The sequence below is a fragment of the Ambystoma mexicanum genome, chromosome 9 (assembly GCF_040938575.1).
Source record: "Ambystoma mexicanum isolate Mex_15411 chromosome 9, UKY_AmexF1_1, whole genome shotgun sequence".
NCBI lineage: Eukaryota > Metazoa > Chordata > Amphibia > Caudata > Ambystomatidae > Ambystoma > Ambystoma mexicanum.
Window position 1 is genome coordinate 791129658 of NC_090931.1, and position 19802 is coordinate 791149459.

The window sequence follows — 19802 nt, forward strand, 5'->3', positions numbered from 1 at the left end:
CAACTATACTCAAAGATTAATATTAAAACTACTTGTGCTTTTTGATACATGGCTTAATCTCCTCCCATTGTTATCTTTTTTCATGTATGAAACCCCTCCCCGGACAACAGTTTGGAGTATCACATCTACGGTATCTAGAAATCATTGCATATGTATTAACAGTGAGATCATATATTCATAACAAGACTGATATGTCAGATTTTTATCTAAAATTCATACCTTTGCCAAATTGTCTCTTAATTAGCATTGGGTTAGTACAGCTTCTAATATTCACCTTGAATTACAGTTATATTGTTATGGTCCTATAATTAATTCATTAAATGTTAGTTTGATGTTCACTTGATTGGATTCAGAAGCGGCTCCCGTGTGATCTCGGTTTTTCGTCAACAACTGTTACTCTGTTATGCTGACTTGGGGGTGCGGCTTGAATCTATTCAGTGTTCTGGTTTAGCACTGTGTGACTGTTCACCGTGTTTCATTCACATCACTAGCCATGCAGGAGATTAACGCTGTGCTCATTTTTAGCGAGATCCTGCCGTAAGGGTGAGCAGAGTGGAGGGGAGAAGGATGTGTGGGGAACTTGTGGGGCTGCAGCAGCTGGCTGCTGTTAATGGTTAATTGTATATACAGGGGCAGAACCGGGGAGCCCTGTATTTTGATGCAAACCTTCTGTGGCAATGTGAGGTGAATGGTAGTAGCTGTGGCGACTGTGCTGGGGTAAATCCCCCCAATTAACTATAATGGTTATACTAATTGAACTGCATTAGCTAAAGTAACTGCTTCTGGTGTGCAGTTTTATTCCTTTATATCCAATGTAGTTATACAGAGAACTGTAGTGAATTATCAATCTGTCCCTTTTATTAACTGGCGAATGGTACTGCTGCGTTGCATGTAGCCCAGCAGTGGCGTGAATGAGAGTGGGCATGGGGTTGTGACAGCCTCCTGTGAAACTGAATGTGAGACAGAGGACTTCTATTAGACTGTTAAAAGTGAGTGTGCACAGGGAGAGTGGCTGGGTGTGTGTTGTGCATTTATAGCGCACAAAAGCAACATAGCTCTGGCTGATGTGGTTGCCAGAGGACTATGGCTCGCTGGATGTGTGGCAGGAGAACAGGCTGCTGCTGCCTGCATATTGAAAACTGCACTGCTCTCCAACTGCTGTAACCTCACAATGAGCCACCGCCATCCAAACAGGCATATGAGCTTCTCTTCTCGGCGGCAACAATAAGCAAAAGCAGTAGGTGGCGTTTGCTTGATTGTTGCCACAAGAGCACAGCATTAACATAAACAACTGAAACTGTTTATGCTGACAAAATGGCAGCATACAAGTCCTTGAAAATCAGGTCTTTGAGCCTCATTTTTAAGAATATTTCCCATAGGAACTTTAAAAAGAAATAATGCCAATATATCATTTTTAATATGGCCAACATTTTTAAAGCATAACATAATAATATGTTCGACCAGGATTTGTTAGGTTAAGATGAAAATTCATTATTGGGGAGACATTCCAAGTTTTGTTTCAACAATTGAAGAAATTGCATTAAATTTCCCATGTTTAATTGAAGACTGGCCCAGTATTAGGTGCGGTCACTATGGAAGTATATGTGCATCCAACATGTATGTTATTTTGACTTGCCAGTTAGTCACAGCACCCTTTCTATATTCAATGTTGCTTGTTAGGGCTCAGGCAGGAACGTGGGGCTGCAAGAGACGCAGGAGGGACACATTGTATGTGTATTCTCAAATAATACCTCTAATTGACAGGACTGCCAAGGGAGTCAGTCTGGCTCTAACCTATGCTAACTGCTTAATGCATCATTTTAAAGTTCAAGATATCTTACATATTCCCTGAGGACGGGAAAACAGATACATGATATGTTGGATCCTCTACTGAGTAAAAATAAACGATTGAATTTCTGTGAAGAGGTCAACCAGATTCACAGTTAGATACAGTTCACCTCAGAAATGTACCGTCCCCTCACCCCACTCACCTGAGCGGCCTTGAACGTTATGGCCATCCTGGATATGTGGTACTAAGCCTTTTTTTAAAGGCTATAAGTGAAGATGGCCACCTATGGAAATAGTAGGGGGCCCTTACTCCCGAGTCCCTCAGTTCAAAGTGCACACAGTCCAAACTCCTACATGGCACATTGACAGTTGATTCCAATCAGAAAAACAGTTAATGTAGCTATCTATTCAGTTAATGGATCCAGAACTCAGGGTGGAAATAAATCCAATAAGTAATCAGCCCATCTGATTTCCAACTCTGAAATCATTTCCTCTAGCACTAGCCACATGACAATAGCTAAGGAAGATAGCTCTGCGTCCCCTAACATCCAGTAACCCTTTTCACCTCTTATTGCTCTAATGGTTTATGAGACTTTCCCCTGTTTACCAACCATGCTGGAAGCCACCTACAGTTTAATCCCAATGGCTATGCTGTTTGGTGTGTAGGCCACATTGTTAATTCCGGAGCATCTTGTGTAACCCATGAACCTGTTTTTGTACTTGATTGTTTGATTTCTTCTCTGTCTTCCTTCTCTTCTGCTCTCTTTTCCCCTTCCCACTCGATCTCACATTTTCTGACTTGGTGCTATATGTCTACTATAGCTTTCGACCACTAGCTCTTGTCTCACTGACTTCTTTTTGTTGAGCACATTTTCCTACTCACTCCTCCTGTTAAGGTCTTTATATCTCTCCACTTTGAAAGGCTTCCCCTTACCGCAACTCCCAATTCCATCCTATTGACACCTGTTTTAACATTGATCTTACCCTGCCCCTTTCTTTATTGTATTCTTGACTTCATCTTGGCAGCTATTTGCACAGGGTTTATTAATGTGTATAATTTGTATATGCCAGAGCACGCTACTCTTTCAATTGATGATTTAACCGGCAACCGATATTGCATGATTTTGTTTGTATATTATATTTGCACAGCATCAATTAGCGCCTATGTTTGTTTCAGGACCTTGCAGCTTAAAAGAAGAAAATGGAGTTTAGAGCACTAAAGCTAGCTACTGACTATGCAAGTTTTAGTCATACAAAAATATATTTTTGAAAAATATGTTTTAGTCATACCTGCAAACATCTCCAATCCTCTCTTGCCAGGACTCACGCCGATTGAAACACACTCTCACAGTATCATACCCTTACATGACAGTTAATTTACTCCCTGCTAACTACTAGCAATAGTACTACTACTATTACCCATACTACTACAACTATAGTATCATCATTGCTAAACGTGTGATGTCTACTACTGCCTGTACAACTGTAACTAATGTTAGAACTACTACTACTATTATGATTGTATTAATTTTAGTACTACCATTAGTAATACTTCTAATACTAGTACTGCTAACAGTTTCATGAATACCAATACTAATGCTAAAGGTGTGAGTAGGAATACCTGTTCTACTCTTACTACTACCATTACTACTACTAGTACTGCTACTACTACTGGGACAGCTAGTTATCCTACAACTACTATTAGTAATTGTGCTGCTTCTAGCATTTTTAACAGTTTTATTTTTACTTAGCAGTAGTACTACTGCTTCTACAACACTAACAATTAGTTCTACTGCTGCCACTAATTTGACAATTACTTTTTCCTACTACCACTGCTGATAGCAGTTCTACCACTGGCATAGTTTTACTACTACTATTTGGAATACTGCTGGTTTTAGTACTACTACTAGTATTTCTACAATGTTTGTCTGCTTGAGGTTGGTACTATTTCTTTATTTGAAAACTACTAGGAAATGTAAAAGAGCCCATTCTGAATATTCGTACAAAGACTTCAGCAGAGTTTATTCACACCGGAGCCTTGGTGTGGTCTATACTATAGAAAACATTACTAATAAACAAAGACTAATTAAATAAATAATGGATGCCTGCCCTCAGTTGCCATATCACAATCAATCCAAAGGGAAAAAATGTCATAGAGCAAAAAGGTGTTCTTTGTCACCCGCTTTTCAGAGTTAGCAGAAGATCATTTTACTATCAGTTGGGAAAAGGGTCTAAGACTTTAGGTGCCAAGGCAGTTGTAGAGAAAGTGTTCCGTTAGCAGTTTCTTCCTTTTGTAAATGATTCAAGTGTGTAATGACTGGGTGAAAATGACAAAAAGCACCTACAGACTCCAAGTAGATTAGGAAGGACTGTACTGTTATGCCCAACTAAGCAGAAAGCAGAAGGACAACTGTACCCACTCCTTTGACCAATGCAGGAACTGTCCACTTAATGGTGAGCCTTCAGGATATGAGGACCCCTCTTCACCACTAAACCCACATTTCGAAATATGTAAACTTAATCACATATATAGTAAGGATTCTCATTACACGAAATCATCCTTTGATTGAGGTCAGATGTATTGCAGAAAAATTATAATTGGGCCTTTGAAACACCTTTGTATCCTAATGCCTTTTAGAGTGTGCAAAGGGTGGTTATTTCTAAAAATAATCTCTATTTTCTCATCAACTATGTTATAGATTACAGTATTTATTTCAATCGTTTATTGCCAGAGAAAATGGTTTCTTGCAAAACTAAAATATCACATACATCTAATCTGAATGCAGGGAAGGCACTTATTTGCACACTAAAGAGTTGTCAAAATCAATTCAGTTTAATAATTTTTACCAGCAAGCATTTTGTTAGCAAAACTTACCTTGATGTGTATCCCAGAGCACAAAAGAGTCAATTAAAGATAGCCCTTGCTTATAATAAAATGTTGTCAGTTCAAGCCAGTCTGCTTCCATATTGCTAATGCAGGTCCCTTTCCGTGTGACTTTCATTGAGAGGCTTCCCTCATGATATGTCCATCCACTTGAATCCTCTTCATAAACATTGAAAACTGCATATAGTTTATTACCTGTGAGGAACCAAATGCAGCATTTTATTTATAATTAAGATACACATAGGATATCATTAACAACAGTAGTACATTGAAAGACTTGTACATGGAAAGGCTGTATAGTTGGTCTATCAGGCTCTACGGAGGAACATGACCACTTAAAACAATCAATAACTTCAGTAGCCAGACTGGACAGCACTGACAAAAATAGGTTACATTACATACATAAACCTTGGTCCAGGTTCACTGAGCTTTTGTGCATCTGTAAAGCAATACTTAGTGGCGTTTTCAATCACTAGCAAGATCAATAAGAGGTATATTTGTCATAAACATCAATAATCAGATTTACATTGAGGTGGTATGAATGGATATAAAGTATCTAATTTTCATCTCCCTAGTAATACTCATTTCCAGAATCAAATGTATTTGAGAGAACACTCTTAGAATAGGTTAAAGTATTATAACAAGATATTGATAAACCTTACTACAACCTTAGTAAATCAGAGAAAGATATTCTAGTTATTTAGGTAAAAATACCAATATTAATATTCACAAAGCTGACAAAGGAGAAGCAATCATAATACTAGACAAAGATAATTATATCAAAGAATGTGATTGGTTATAATCAGATGAATTTAGCTACAAAGCGCAAGACCAAAGCCTGCTACAGGAGTTAAAAAATAAAGTGGAACAAGCCAAAGGGAGAGAATAGATTACTAAACATGAATCAGAATTTCTTATGCAAAATGAAAATAGAATACCAGTGTTCTGAAAATCCATAACAATGCATTTAAGCTACCGGGATCCCAGTATAGTGAGACTCAACAATCCTAGAACCGCTCTCTAAATGTGCAGGTTGGTATTTGCAACCACTAATTTCAGAAATGAAAAGTTATCTGAAAGATAATAAAAGTACTATGAAAAAAACATAAAGGTATGAAGTTCGATCCAAAGGTGAATTTCCTCATATGCAGCCAAAACAGGGCTAACGCTTGGGGCCTCCTTCTTAAGTTTGCATTTGTATTTGTATTTTTTTGTTTATATAGTGCTTTAACCCAAAGCGCTTTATAGTTTAACAACAAGAAAACATCAAACATAGAACATAGAACCAATAATAATATACATGAATCAAACCAGAAAAACAGCATGTGGAACAATTTGCATTTGAGAAGGAAGAGAAAAGGAGAGGTAGGGGAAGAGAAAAAGGGAGAGGGAAAAGGGGGTAAAGAGAGTAGTAGGGAGGGTCGAGATCATAGGGGAGACGGAAAGATAAAGGAACAGGAAGATGGTATTGGGAGGAGAAAGAAGAGGAGCAAGGGGAAAGGAGTCAGAGAGGGGGTGAAGACAGAGTGATTTTAAGGAGGAACGGAAGGAGGAATAGGTGGACATGGAGCGGATAGTGAAAGGAAGGGAATTCCAATGTAGGGGGGCAAGGAGCTGAAAGGAGCGGAAATGAGAAGAGGCACAAGGAGGTGGGGGAACAGAGAGTAAAAAGAGATCAACAGAGCGCAGGGAGCAAGTAGGGGTATAGAATGAGAGAAGAGAGGAGAGGTAAGGAGGGGCAAGGTCATGAAGAGATTTAAAGACGAGACAAATGAAGTGAAATTTAAGTTGGGAGTGGAAAGGAAGTCAGCCTAGGTTGGAAAATGAGTTGGAGATTGAATCATGGGGCGAGAGAAGACAGAGGGTACGGATAGCGGAGTGGTAGAGGGATTTAAGAGGGTGAGATGGGAGGCGGGGAGACTGAAAAGAGAGAAGAACAGGAGAAAAGGCGAGAAAAGATGAGGGAAGAGATTAAGAGTTTGGTAGCATGGAAAGTGAGAAGAACAGACTTTACGGATATTAAAGAGGAGAATACGACATGAGCGAGTAGTAAGGGAAATATGGTAAGTAAAGGAAAGAGAAGAGTCAAAGTAGATTCCTAAATTCTGGGCATGAGTTGAAATAGGAAGATCAGAAGGAGGAAAATGAATAGAAGGAGGGGGAGAAGGAGTAGGAAGTGTGTTAGAAGGGAAGAATAGGACCTCAGTCTTGTCAGTATTAAGAGAGAGATAATGAGATTACATCCGTTTTTAATGGCAGTAAGACAGGAGGAGAGTTTTATATGTAAGTCAGGGGTAAAGGAAGAGAAGGAGAGGAACAGCTGAGTGTCATCAGCATACAAATGGTGAGAAATTTCAAAAGAGGAGATTAAAAGAGCGAGAAGTGAAGTACAGAGAGAGAATAAGAAGGGTCTGAGGACAGAGCCTTGGGGAATGCCATAGTTCAGAGGGAAGGTGGAGGAGGTTTGACCGACCAAAGAGACAGCGAATGAGCGGTTGGAGAGGTAAGAGGAGAGCCAGTTAAGGACTGAGCCTTTAAAGCCAAAGGAGGAAAGAGTATTAAGAAGTAAGGGGTGATCGACGGTATCAAAAGCAGCGGAAAGGTCAAGGAGGATGAGGATTGCTTAGCGTAGCGAGCGGTAAGGAGAGAGTTAAGGAGAGAGAGTTCACTGTAAGAGTGGTTGTCAAGCAGAGAGTTTTCCCAGTGAAGTGTGGCTGCCACACTAATTTATTGTCAGACAAAGGAAAAATTGGGAAAAGTTCTCAATGTGCCAGCCAAAGGAACAGTAAGTGTTAAACAGTAATAGCTTATTGGTTAGTCAACAAGAGATTTCACAACACAAAGGAACGGATGGCATATTAGTGTTCTTTTAATTGTTCCAGTTGTCCAATTTACACAAAAGTGTTGTTGTACATATTGGATTTTCCATATATATATATATATAGTTTCAATTTGAGATTAAAGTCTCTTCTTTGTGTTTTTTCACACATCTTATGATTCTCTCTTTTGAAATTAAAGATTAATATAAGAAGTTACAATCCTTTGGTAAACTGTCTTCCCAACAGAAGCATCAGGACAACAGGCGGATTATGTCCTTACTACAAAACACCATCAGGATATATATGTGCATTAGAAATCTTTCTTCAACATAGACGCAATATAGACTAAAAAATATTGTGATTGAAAATGTGCAACATTATTACTTTTGGCATCAACCAGCATTTGCTTACAGCAGTTTACCAAAGAATTGTACTTCTTCTCTCCTGAAGAAGCATTCACACAACAGAATGGTGAAACACGTTTCGAGAGAATGATAACATGTATGCCTAAACACTTATGAGAGTCTTTAAAGGGAGAATCATAAAATGTGTGAATAAACACAAAGAAGAGATTTTAATCTCAAATTGAAACTATATATATGGAAAATCCAATGCATACATCAAGTGTGAATTAACACTTTCGTGTAAATTGGACAACTGGAACAATTAAAAGAACACTAATATACCATCAGTTCCTTTGTGTTGTGAAATCTCTTGTTGACTCACCAATAAGCTACTACTGTTTAACACCTTTGGTTTGTTGTTGCAATGTAGTGAAGTTTGTGCGGTTTGTTGTGCTGTAGATTTTGCTTGTGTTTGGTTTGGAGTTTGAGAGGTGTATGCAGAAAGGGAAATTGTTAGTAGGGTTGGTTAGTTTGCCTCTCTATGCTGAATTCAGGCGCTCGGCTTGCGCAGTCCCCCTGGTGCGGCTCTGTCCTGATCTGGGTCTGACTGGCATACAAGGTTCCTTACTCCTCTGGCGCCCACCTCTAACATGCTCTCTCATAGCTCCCCTTATCCTCCCTTCATACTCCTGTGGCCAGTGCACCTGCCAATGTCAACCTCTCAGGTAGAGTGGTGATTGCCAATATCTCGACAATTCCACACCACTGTGGTACCTGGTGGTAACTAAGGGACGGGCAAAAGTGTTGGTGGGATTGTCTGGGGGAGTTGGCTCAGTCTTCGTGCGTGCCGCCTGTGTTCCAGTCTATCCGATGTCACCCGTCCAGGTGCCGTGGGAGCTACCCTCTCGGGTTGGGGATGTCCTTGTCCTGTCCGGATTAGTCATCATTTTTCCTGTTTCGGTTTCCAGATTTAGTCTGTGGTGTTGAAGAGCCAGGTTTTTAGTGATTTCCTGAATTTTAGGTGATCTTCAGTGTTTCTTATTTCTTTTGGGATGTTGTTCCAGGTTTTTGCGGCTAAGTCGTAGAAGGAGGTGCCTCCAAGTTTTTTCTTAAGGTATGGGTTGAGTTCCAGGTGGATTTCGTTGCTTGATCGGAGGGGTCTCGTTGGTTTGTAGACTGTTATTTTCTTTTGTAGGAATTCTGCTCCTTGTCCGCTGATTGCCCTGTGCGTTATGCACATTGTTTTGAAGGTGATGCAAAGTTTTACTGGGAGCCAGTGTAGTGTTTTTAGGGCTGGAGTGATGTGGTCTCTTCTGGATAGTTTGAGGAGTAAAAGGAATGGAATGTTTAAAGGTAACACATAAATGGGTTTTAAAGGGTTGGGTTGAAAGGAAATAAATTGACGATAGAGACACTTATTTTTCAAAGGAAACTCATTCAGTTTTATATTACAGGCGGGGAGAAAGAGAACCCTATATATACCCGGAGAATTGGCGGCACTCGAACCTATGAGCAGAGAGAAGGGTCAAGGGACCTAACCAGATGCCCATACACAAATGTGTCTGCTGTGCAGTTTTGACAGGGGACAAACTCCTGTGAAAACTCCCATATCGTTGAATGGACTAAGTGGCCTATGCAGTGAAAGTCCCAGGAACTTGCTGCAAAGCATGCCTAAAAAGAGGACGAATATGACCGGACAGACGATATATGGGGTCCAAACCAAGATGATTCGGGTGGAAGAAATACACAATGAATAAAGAAGAGAGGGAAAATCAACGTGTAAAAATACAAATGGGGAACCAGGAAATGTTATGGGATGGGAGCGATGGAACAAATGTCGAGTATAAGCCACACGTGAATAAAGTGTGACAAAGGGGCTGGTGGGTTACCTCAAAGCGTGATCTTCTTTCAAATTCTCATAGTGGCTGTAAAATTATCTGAGGCATATAGTTAGTTTAAAGTTAACTGGGTAATAGTGGTGGGATTTAGATAAAAGTAAACAAAGGTATTCTTTAGGGACACATACATGTTTAGACTAGGAGAATATAATGTGTTAGTACTGACATTGTAGAAATGTTGTAGGATACCTCCCATATTAAAATAAATTATATCACAGAAAAGGGTGAGTAGGTGATTATATTTTTATAATATAAAAAAGATAAAAAAACAAAACATAACATTTGTACATTCAATTACAAATTACAAATGCATATGTCATCCATCATAAAAGTAAGAAAAATGACACCTAACAACAAAATACAGTGATTTGTGTTTGATATCTGAACACCATGACTACAAGCTATTTCATTAAACTGTATAAAATATAAGACAGAGCACATAATTACCCACCTGCAGCAGATAATGCCATTTTTCCCAATTTCTAAATTTCTAACAAAACATACTGATAGTTGTTTGGATCAATGCCACTGGAAGCACATGATTTCGACTTAGTGGATCTTGCACATGTATAGGGAAAATGCAAATTATATCTACTTCAGTTCTAGTTCATTGATGTTCTCCAAGGCCAGAGCCATCAAGAAGTTTGCAGTTGCAATTCTAATGCTGATGGAAGGTGAGGCACGCCTCAAGTAGAGGAAGGCTGAATGGTGTTGTCTTTTCCAAGACACAAGTAAATTGGGTGTTGCAAGAATCGAGAGTCTATGGGTCACTTGGTAGGAAACATGGGCATTTCAGCAAATCACTCGATCTCCCAATATTTGTCTTGGTATGATACAAAGCAAAGCAAGGCTGTAGGCAGAGGGCTGGCTTTGAAGGGCATTGGGGACAGTACACCCGAGTATCCCTCCTCCTTCCTTGTTTTGTACACACCTTACATCTTCTGTATGGTTGTGTCTTCCTGGGGGTGGCAGGCACATAATCAGCAAAGTGTTGTTCTTGCAATCTGGCTACATCCTCTACTTCTGCAAAGTTGGGAGTTGATACATGCACAACGGTCAGCAAAGTTAAAACTGCTAATTCAAACTTCAAAAATGTCAGTTTGTTTTCTAGAGCGGTTGCACGATATACAACATATGCATTGTATGTAGCTAGATGCATAAGGTAAACTGCCAACTTCTTGTACCACGTGCAAGTCTTACGCTCTACATGATATAACTCAAGTAATTGGTCTATTTCGTCTACTCCTCCCATGTACCTGTTGTAGTCCAGAATACACTTGGGTTTTAGCACTTGCTGAGCCTGCCCGCGTACAGTGACAAGGGAAGTACTTTCATCATGAATAGTACTCAGCATGTGCACATCCCTTCGGTGGCAGAATTTTAGTACCAACAGTTCATCATGCCGCAATGCCATACATGCTCCCTTGTCCAGCTTCTTACACACAAGTTGTCTGGGGAAGCCTTTGCGGTTACTGCGGATTCTACCGCATGCCAGTGTGCCCACGTTGTACAATTCCTTGAACAGTGGTATTCCGGTGTAGAAATTGTCCACATACAATTGGTGACCCTTGTGGAACACTGATGTGGCAAGATCCCACACAATCCTCTCACTGGTCCCTAAATGGGCTGGGCAGCCGGGAGGGTTTATGCTCGAGTCTTTTCCAGTGTAGACTTTCATGTTCTAGGCATACCCAGTGGTACTTCCACACAACATATAAACCTTGATTCCATATTGTGCTCTCTTACTTGAAATATACTGCTTGAGCAGTAGCTGGTTTTTGAACAATACCAAAGGTTTATCAATGAACATGTTCTGGCTAGGAACATACACCTCAGAAAATCACTGTGCAAAGTGCTTCAGTAATGGCTGAATTTTGAATAACCTATCACAATTTGGGTCAGTTCTTGGCAATGCTGCAGAGTTGTCATTGAAATGCAGCATACGTTCTAGTGCTAGGAAGCGATCTTTACTCATTGTTGCTGGAAAAAAAGGGCTTGCAAATACAGGTTCAGTGGACCAGTACAGAGAAATAGACGGTATCCTTGTTTGTCCCAAGAGCAGAGTGAGACCCCAAAATGTTCTCATCTCAACACTCGTAGTTGGAACCCAAAGCTGTGCTCGGGAATGGGGTTTCAGATTGGCACCTCTTTCCCTCAAGAACTGTTCAGCATACAGCTTGGTTTGCTCAAACATATCTGAAATGAACCCATCATCCACAAAAAGGTTGAAAAAGTCAATAGGATCAAAACCATCTGTATTTTCTGTGAATCCTGATACTCCAGTGAAAGGTGGCACAACAGGCTGAGCCATTGCTGGAGGCACCCAGTCAGACTCATCAGTCATGTGATGCACTGGTATATTCCTTGCATGTCCCCTCAACCTTGCAGGTGAACTTTGTGTGGGAAGTGCCACACGAGGTGCATGTACCCCTATGTTCCCTTCCTCATCAGATGAGGAGGTTGAACTAGCCTCAACAGAAAACTCACTTCCCGAATCTACTTCATACTCACCTTCAGAAGAAGATTCTGTTTCAGATTCTGCTTCTGGTTCTGTGCCTTGTTCCGTGTCAGACTGCATCAGTAAGTCGAGAGCCTCCTCACCAGACATCTGACGTGAAGCCATGACAAAATGTTTACTGCCCAAAGAACAGATACAGACTGAAACACCAAACCAATGAACTTTGCTTTTCAAAGTAAGGGAACGTGTGTAGTAATTGGTCTTCAATGAAATAGACCAAGACCACACAATTATGCCAAATACTCCCAAATCTTCTTACAAAATCTATCAGCGCTTTAAAATATAATCTACTCTCAACACGCCAAATAAAGAGGAGTACTACTTGGCTGGCACTCACATGACAAACAAAAACATGGCTCACTGATTACTTACAAGTGGTTAGTCTGCAACAACACACCTGCACATAAGACAGTGAAAGCTCCAGCTGCAACCACCGACAACCACTAAACTGCCTCAAATAAGACAGTGAAAGGTAGCTGCATTCTTTTGGTAGAAGTGTTGTGCAAATTGTCATTCGAGTTATGCGTGAAAGCAGATGTGTGCGCAAGTGTGGCTGAGCCTTTGGCTAATTCCATAGACGCGGGATGCGAGGGGAAATATGCAGTGGTTACATTTGGCAAGATTGTGACATCTGGGTTGAAATTTAAGGAGGCATCATTTTGCATGCATCCAGCTATCATGAAGTGGTTTCATTCTAAAACCCAAATTGACCATAAAGGCAGGATTCTGCCGACACCTGCATTCCCTGCAATAGACAGTTGTCAACAAATAGTTTCATAGAGCAGCTATCCTTATATGTGCAATATAGTGCCATACTAAAAATCCATTCTAGTGCTGCACAATGAACACCTTCACAACTCCTCCAAGTGTGATATACTGGCTACTCTTCACAATTCCTCCAAGTGCTATACATTAGCTGCGCTCCCCAATTCTTCTGAGTGTGATAAATTGGCTAAGCTTCAAAATTCTTATAAGTGCAATACATCAGCTGTGCTTCCCAAATTCTTCCAAGTGTGATACATTGGCTACCCTTCACAATTCTTCCAGGTGCAATACATTAGCTGAGCTTCCCAATTCTTCTAAGGGCAATACATTGGCTACCCTTCATAAATCTTACGAGTGCGATACATTGGATGCTCTTCACAATTCCTCCAAGTGCTATACATTAGCTGTGCTTCACAATTCTTCTAAGTGCAATACATTGGCTACCCTTCACAGTACTTCTAAGTGTGATGAACTGGCTACCCTTCACAATTCTTATAAGTGCAATACATTAGCTGTGCTTCCCAAATTCTTCTAGGTGTGATACATTGGCTACCCTTCACAATTCTTCTATGTACAATAATACATTGGCTAACCTTCACAATTCTTCTGGGTACAATACATTAGCTGTGCTTCCCAATTCTCATAAGTGCAATGCATTAGCTGTGTTTCCTAATTCCTCCAAGTGCAAAACATGGGCCGCCCTTCACACGTCCAAGTGCAACACACTACCCACCCCTAGGACCGCTTGCAAGTGCAAAATACCAGCTATCCTCATAAATGCAGTTAAGTGTAACACATTGTTTACCCTCAGCGTTTATTTAGGTGCAACACACTGCCTATCCTTAAAATGTCTGAGTGTGATGCTTTACCTACTCTAATATCCCTGCAACACTGTGCTTGCCCCAAAATACATCTATCAGGTTATCTTAAGAGTGCAGCAAGACATCTACACAGTGTACTAATTTGATGGTAGTAATGAAGAAGTGGCAGGGTTTAAATTGAGCAAAGTAATGGATGTGCTCCCCGCTCGTATCACCTTAGCTTGGTTATTGTTGTAGGGTGCTTTGTAGAACAATAGAATGTGTACGGTTGCACACCTGTGTGTATTGAGGATTAGACAATATTAACTTTATTAGTGAGGTGCAGAGGAGAGTAACACAACCCTGACACTAGATTGCGATGAACAAAGTACAAATAAACGGAAAGTGTCCACGAGCAGTGGATCACTCACGTCCCCTGCACACTCGAACAGGAAGGGGACTTGTCCCTTGCTGGCAGCTGCGAGGGCAAGGTTGCCCTGGTTGAGCCACTAAAAGGGTGAAGTTATGGTCAGATGGGGAAACCCACGAACCAATCTGGAAGTGGGAGGTGGTCGAGGAGGGGGAGGTTCAGGCAGGACTCCACAGAAAGGAGGAGGAGAGAGGAAAAAATGCAAAGGAAATGAAAAAGGTAAGAAAATAAACTTAAAAATCAGCAAAATCGGCAAGTGGCAAGTGTTTACCCTGGTTGCGCTGGTTGCTTGTGGAACTTATGAGGACTGCCAGCAAATGGGGTCATGCTGGCCCTGGAAACTACTAGGATGCTTTTGACAGTTAACGTCAAGACAATGGAGCATCACGAGAAAGAAGGGTTGCATGTCCTCCTTTGGGAAGGATAAGCATGGCTATGGAATTTCATCAACAGCACCTGACACAAAGGTTAAAAACAAAGAAAACAGGTTGCAAGTTATGGATAAGTCTATTCTAAAGTGCCAACAAGTATGTTGACTCACTTCTGGGTTCTCAGTGGGCGAAGGAGGGGAGGGTGAAAACGGGTATACATAGTTACTAAGGCAGGCGTTAAGAGGAGTTTCGATCAGATGGAAACTTTCCAAAAACTGAAGATGCATGAATGGGTGTTAGGTTGATGTGGCCCCTAGGGGACCCTCGCGTATGGAAACAAGGCACAATCACCACACACAAACTGATACTCCAGACACGAGGTTATATTCCCAAAAGCTAGGGTTTATTGCAAAGCAAATAGTCTCAGTTGGCCAACTGGGTCTCACGACCCGCGACGTGTGTCTCCAGACCCCGAGGGACGCAAGAGAGTGAGAATTTTACAACAGTTACATATATACAAAGAGAGCATCTTACAATCTGCAGTGACATATTCAATACCGCCCATAATGTATTTCCTTTGAATTGGGTTTGACGATTGACAATTGTGACGAGTATGACACCTTCAGACATTCATTTAGCAACAGTTTGCAATTTCACGAGCATGCAGACACAATTCTTTGTTTTAGAGAACACATTGCTCCTGTTCTTGCAAGCAGGCTGCGTGCAGGGGAGAGACACATTCCAGGCCTCGCTATCTTGTAGTTTCTATTCGTGTGCTAGGGGTCAACTCGCTCTCCAGGGCTCTGCAGGGCTGTGGGAAGGGGGTCCGCAAAGGAGAGCATAATTCAAGTCATTAATTGTTCATTTCTACCATTTCTACTGCATGAGCGAGACTAGCTGGCACCTGTGTAATGATTAAATGCCTTGTTGCTTACTTCCAAGGATTTGTGAGGGAGGAGACCGGGCATTACTGTCTGGGTCGCCTGCGTTATGTTTCAACAAGCATCTCGCGGCCTTGCTCTATGCATGTACAACAATGTAATAGTGGAATAGAATAAGCGTACAGCAAAGCAGTTTAAACAGAAGGCAAGAAGCGAAAGTTAAAAACAAAATGGCGATTTCAATTACATCAAAATGGACGCACTTTAGTTAAGTCAATTAGTCTGTATTACTAATACCGAACATATGAGGCGGTTGGTCTTCGGCCAACAAAATACACTGCCTCTGTTATGGAGGGGTATCTACTTTTTCTGGACTGTCAAGGTTAACAAGATAAGAAGTGATGTAGTCAAGGATGATTATAGTGAATATTTCAGACCAGAGGACGCATGAGTGGATGACATTTTTAGTAGTTTGTAATAGTTTGTTCAAGTTGTTTTATCAAGCTGTGAGCATCTTCCAGATGTTTCAGGTGTGGGTTTAATGAATTCTACAGGCGTGGCCCTCATGTTGCATTACTTGTGAGTTGTGTCAGCTGTATGCTGGGTGAAGGTCAGTGCATCCAATAGGCTGAGCAGTGCTTCCTTCATTATTATTGTTATTATTATTACTATTATTTATTTCTTATATAGCGCATCACGCCCAGAGGCCTCAGTTCGCACATGAAAAATAAAAAAATAACAGTACCAGAAAGAGTGCTCAGGTCAGAAAAGCAGGAGAGACAGGATAGGAAACCTGAACCACTCACTAATTTTTGGAATTGCATTCATAGTTTTGGTTAGCATGCTGCCTGTGGGATTGAACCCCCTAAAGGAAGACTGCAAGTGAGGGACATCGTGGCAACCTGTACCTGTACCTGGGGTTGAAGAAGACTTCAGTGGGTGAGAGTTGCGGGAAATGACAGGAGAGTGATTGGAAGGGCTGATAGAAGCTCGGTCTAGCTTGGTGCAGGGCCGAGGAAATTCTTGTTTGGATGGTCCCTGAATCGAGTGTTGTAGCCATCACGGCGAGAACATCTAGGATGTGGGTCGGGAAGAGGGGGGGTGGAGGGGCGGGAGAGTGAGGTTTCAGGGAGGATGAGTGCGTCCATGCCGCGGGTGGTAACAGTGTCTGCGATGTCTGCTACATGTGTGATTGCCAAGCAGGTATGAAGCTTCTGCGTTTTTGTGTTGTCTGTGAATGAAGGAAGGGTTGTGAGGACTAAAGAAAGTTGTGGGGCGAAACACAGGGTGTGTGGCTTTCCAGAGATATCTGGTGTAGGGGTCATTCGATGTCTGGTTGCGGTGTCTGATGTAAGAGTCCTGGTTGACCTGTACCCTGGAGACCCCTTGTATACATAGCCTTAGTAGAGGATGTGAATATACATAAGCAGACATCACATTACTAAAGAACATGTATATGGGTCCTATTCATCATCGAGAAACCTGGGGTCTGGGGATGCAGGGAGGAGGGCGAATACATTTAGTTCTCTAAATCTAGTCTGATTCTATGTGGTTTCACCATTATAATATTAAAAGTGGTAGGTTTACCTCTCCCACCTAATATATACAGATATGTCTAACTGCAACAATCAAATATACTCTGCCAAACTTCCCACTTATTGTAAGGGTGAAACCACATGTCTTGTTCAAACCTTTAGATCTACTTTAGGTGATCTGGATTTGCTGAGAAAAAGAAGTCACGGTCACACAGATTTATACTTGGACTTAGATACACTGGTCACCACCAGTTATCAAGCACTACTTTTGCCGGGGGTAGCAAACATTCAATGTGTAATTAGTAGATGCCTGTAAGGCAGCTCCAACAGTCTCCAACCATGAGTTGAACTGGTTACACCACTTTCAGTCCAAAAGGTTAAGCAAAAATTTGCCATAAATGGTGGGTGGTGCAATTTACTGCTAGTCCGACCTTACAGCAAGCCGGCACAACTCTGCCAAGTTTATAGATTAGAGTTGAGTTCTGGTGCGCTCCCTGGCCACAGTGGCATTGTTAGCCCCATGTTCCATATGGGGCAGGTTTTTAAAAGCAAACGAAAAATGCAAGTTGCTACCATGTCCCGATACCTCATTATCAACACCATGGTACCTACCAAACTGCTGCAAAAGCTGAATGATCTTCAGACTGGCACCTGCCATGCATGTGACCAAAAGTAATGTTGATTAGATGCATGTTCTTAAAGCGATTTGTCCTAGGCTATATATCAGTATGAAATGCATTAGAAATGATCATTTCATCCGCAAGTGTTTAGCGGCACCACGTGATATAGCATTGTGCAATGACTTTTCTTTTTTCTAAACCGAAGTGCTGACATCTGCAGGCAGCTCGTGTAATTGTGCAGCCTCTTACATGGGCTTCCTGAGGTGTCGGCTGGCTGGGGCTAGTCAGGGGTGGGCCCCGGCAGTGCCCCTGCTCGGGAGTCCTTTCTGGAGACTGCCGGGGCTGGCCCAACTGGCCCCGGCCCACTTAAAGCCATGTGCTAATTACTATTTTTGAACATTCAAGAATCCTACAGATTTCTGGTCACAGAATGTTGGCAAGTAACTCTGCTGCATTCTAAAATCAATGGAACTGTAACCTTGAACTAATAAAAAGCATACTGGATACTAAATTGTGTGAAAACGACAATACATGAAAACCAACAATAAAAAGAGGGCCCAAGTGCGACAACAGACCCTAACAAAAGATCAAGGATATTTTTGTGATACTCAAACTAAGTCTTGAGAGGGGAACCCTGAGAGCTGAAGTATTTACTGACTTGAGGACGGAGCCTCAATGTGCTTTTGTGTTTGGAAGCTCAGAACTTTATGTTGGACACTGTTTCTTTTGGTCACTGACATCCCTAAACACTGTATAGGTTAGTTGTGAGGGCAAGTATAGATTTTGGAGACAGACAGAGTCTTAAATTGAACTCCTTGACTCAGACTTTCCTTAGTTTCATTGGTATACACGCATTTCACTGCGGTATTTTTCATTGCGTGTTTTTTCATCGCCGTTTTTATTCCGGAAAAAAACCTCGTTTTTTTTGGGGGGGGGGTTAAAAAATTAAATATATGGTTGTGGGTGTAAGGGAATAAAAAAAAAAAGGGGGCTTCGGGGGGGAACCCCTGGAAAAAAAAAACGATGAGTTTTTCGAAAAAAATAAACAGCGATGAAAAAAACCCGCGATGAAAAATACTGCGGCGAAATAACATAGAACCGTTTCATTTAGGTAGGGAAATCCCACCTTAGCATAGGGCAAGTTAGGCCTTTTTCCATCCTGACATTTAAGTTAATAAAAGTGTTTGTTTTGAATTCTGAATCGGTTGCCTGTGTCTTGATTCATGATGCCTTCACATAGTCCACATTTCAGATGTTCAGCTTGGTCAAGTACATGAAACGAAAATAATATTCATCTTTGAAAACAGGAATACAAATCATATTCATCTTTGAAATCAATGCAATCAATCCAACTAAAAGGTTTACTTGATGAAAGTCCAGCATTTCCTAGCTGTTAGACTGGAACATGTAGGAATTGCACATGACCTTTCCATTGTGTGACTTTATATTTGTATATTTTTGTATTATTGTATATCTGAGGTATTATATAGTCTAAATGAAATTCTTAGCATATTTGTCTGTAAACCCATTATAATGAAATTTGACACTTGAATTGTATATATTTGTGATTGTTGTGTATGTCAGATAGAATGCTTACCACTTTCCAAATAATACATTTGCATCTTGTTCAATTGATTACTCCTGCTTTATTTAATGTTTTAGATAATATGGATATAAATTGATACAGTATTTCAACTTTAATTTATCAGTATTATGCAAACCTTAAAAACAGATGAGGCAATTGAAGGCACACTGAACCTTTAACAAAAGTAGTCAATGTTTTTGTAAAATCGAGTAAGGGCCCAATTTTCTTATAATATTAACTAACCATTTTGGTCGGAAAGCTGTAAACTGACGACAGATTAGTCAAATAACAGGGTGTATTTCCACACTGAAATTGCATAAATTGCATAACCAATAAAGACGAAATTGCCTCTCTATGCCATGCCATGGTCTTTTAATTTCCAACTGAGGAAGGAGACCAAATCGAAATTTCAAATTGAAAAAAAAGTCAATCAACTTCGAGTGCTTGCACAGCTCATGATTAAAAGAGCTGCCTGTGCGCTTAACAAATGCGAACAAATAAATAAATAAATAAAAATAAAATGACGCTCTATCAACGCAACTATCATGAAAACATTTTACAGAC

General features: G+C 40.9%; 1 protein-coding gene across 1 annotated transcript in view; it reads right to left on the reverse strand.

Moving 5' to 3' along the window:
• Nucleotides 1-19802, reverse strand: part of RFTN2 (raftlin family member 2) — a 483996-nt gene that overhangs the window by 145626 nt on the left and 318568 nt on the right. Inside the window, exon 5 of the mRNA XM_069615738.1 lies at nucleotides 4664-4867. Within this exon, the coding sequence (XP_069471839.1) occupies nucleotides 4664-4867 (204 nt within the window). The remainder of the gene's footprint in view (nucleotides 1-4663; nucleotides 4868-19802) is intronic.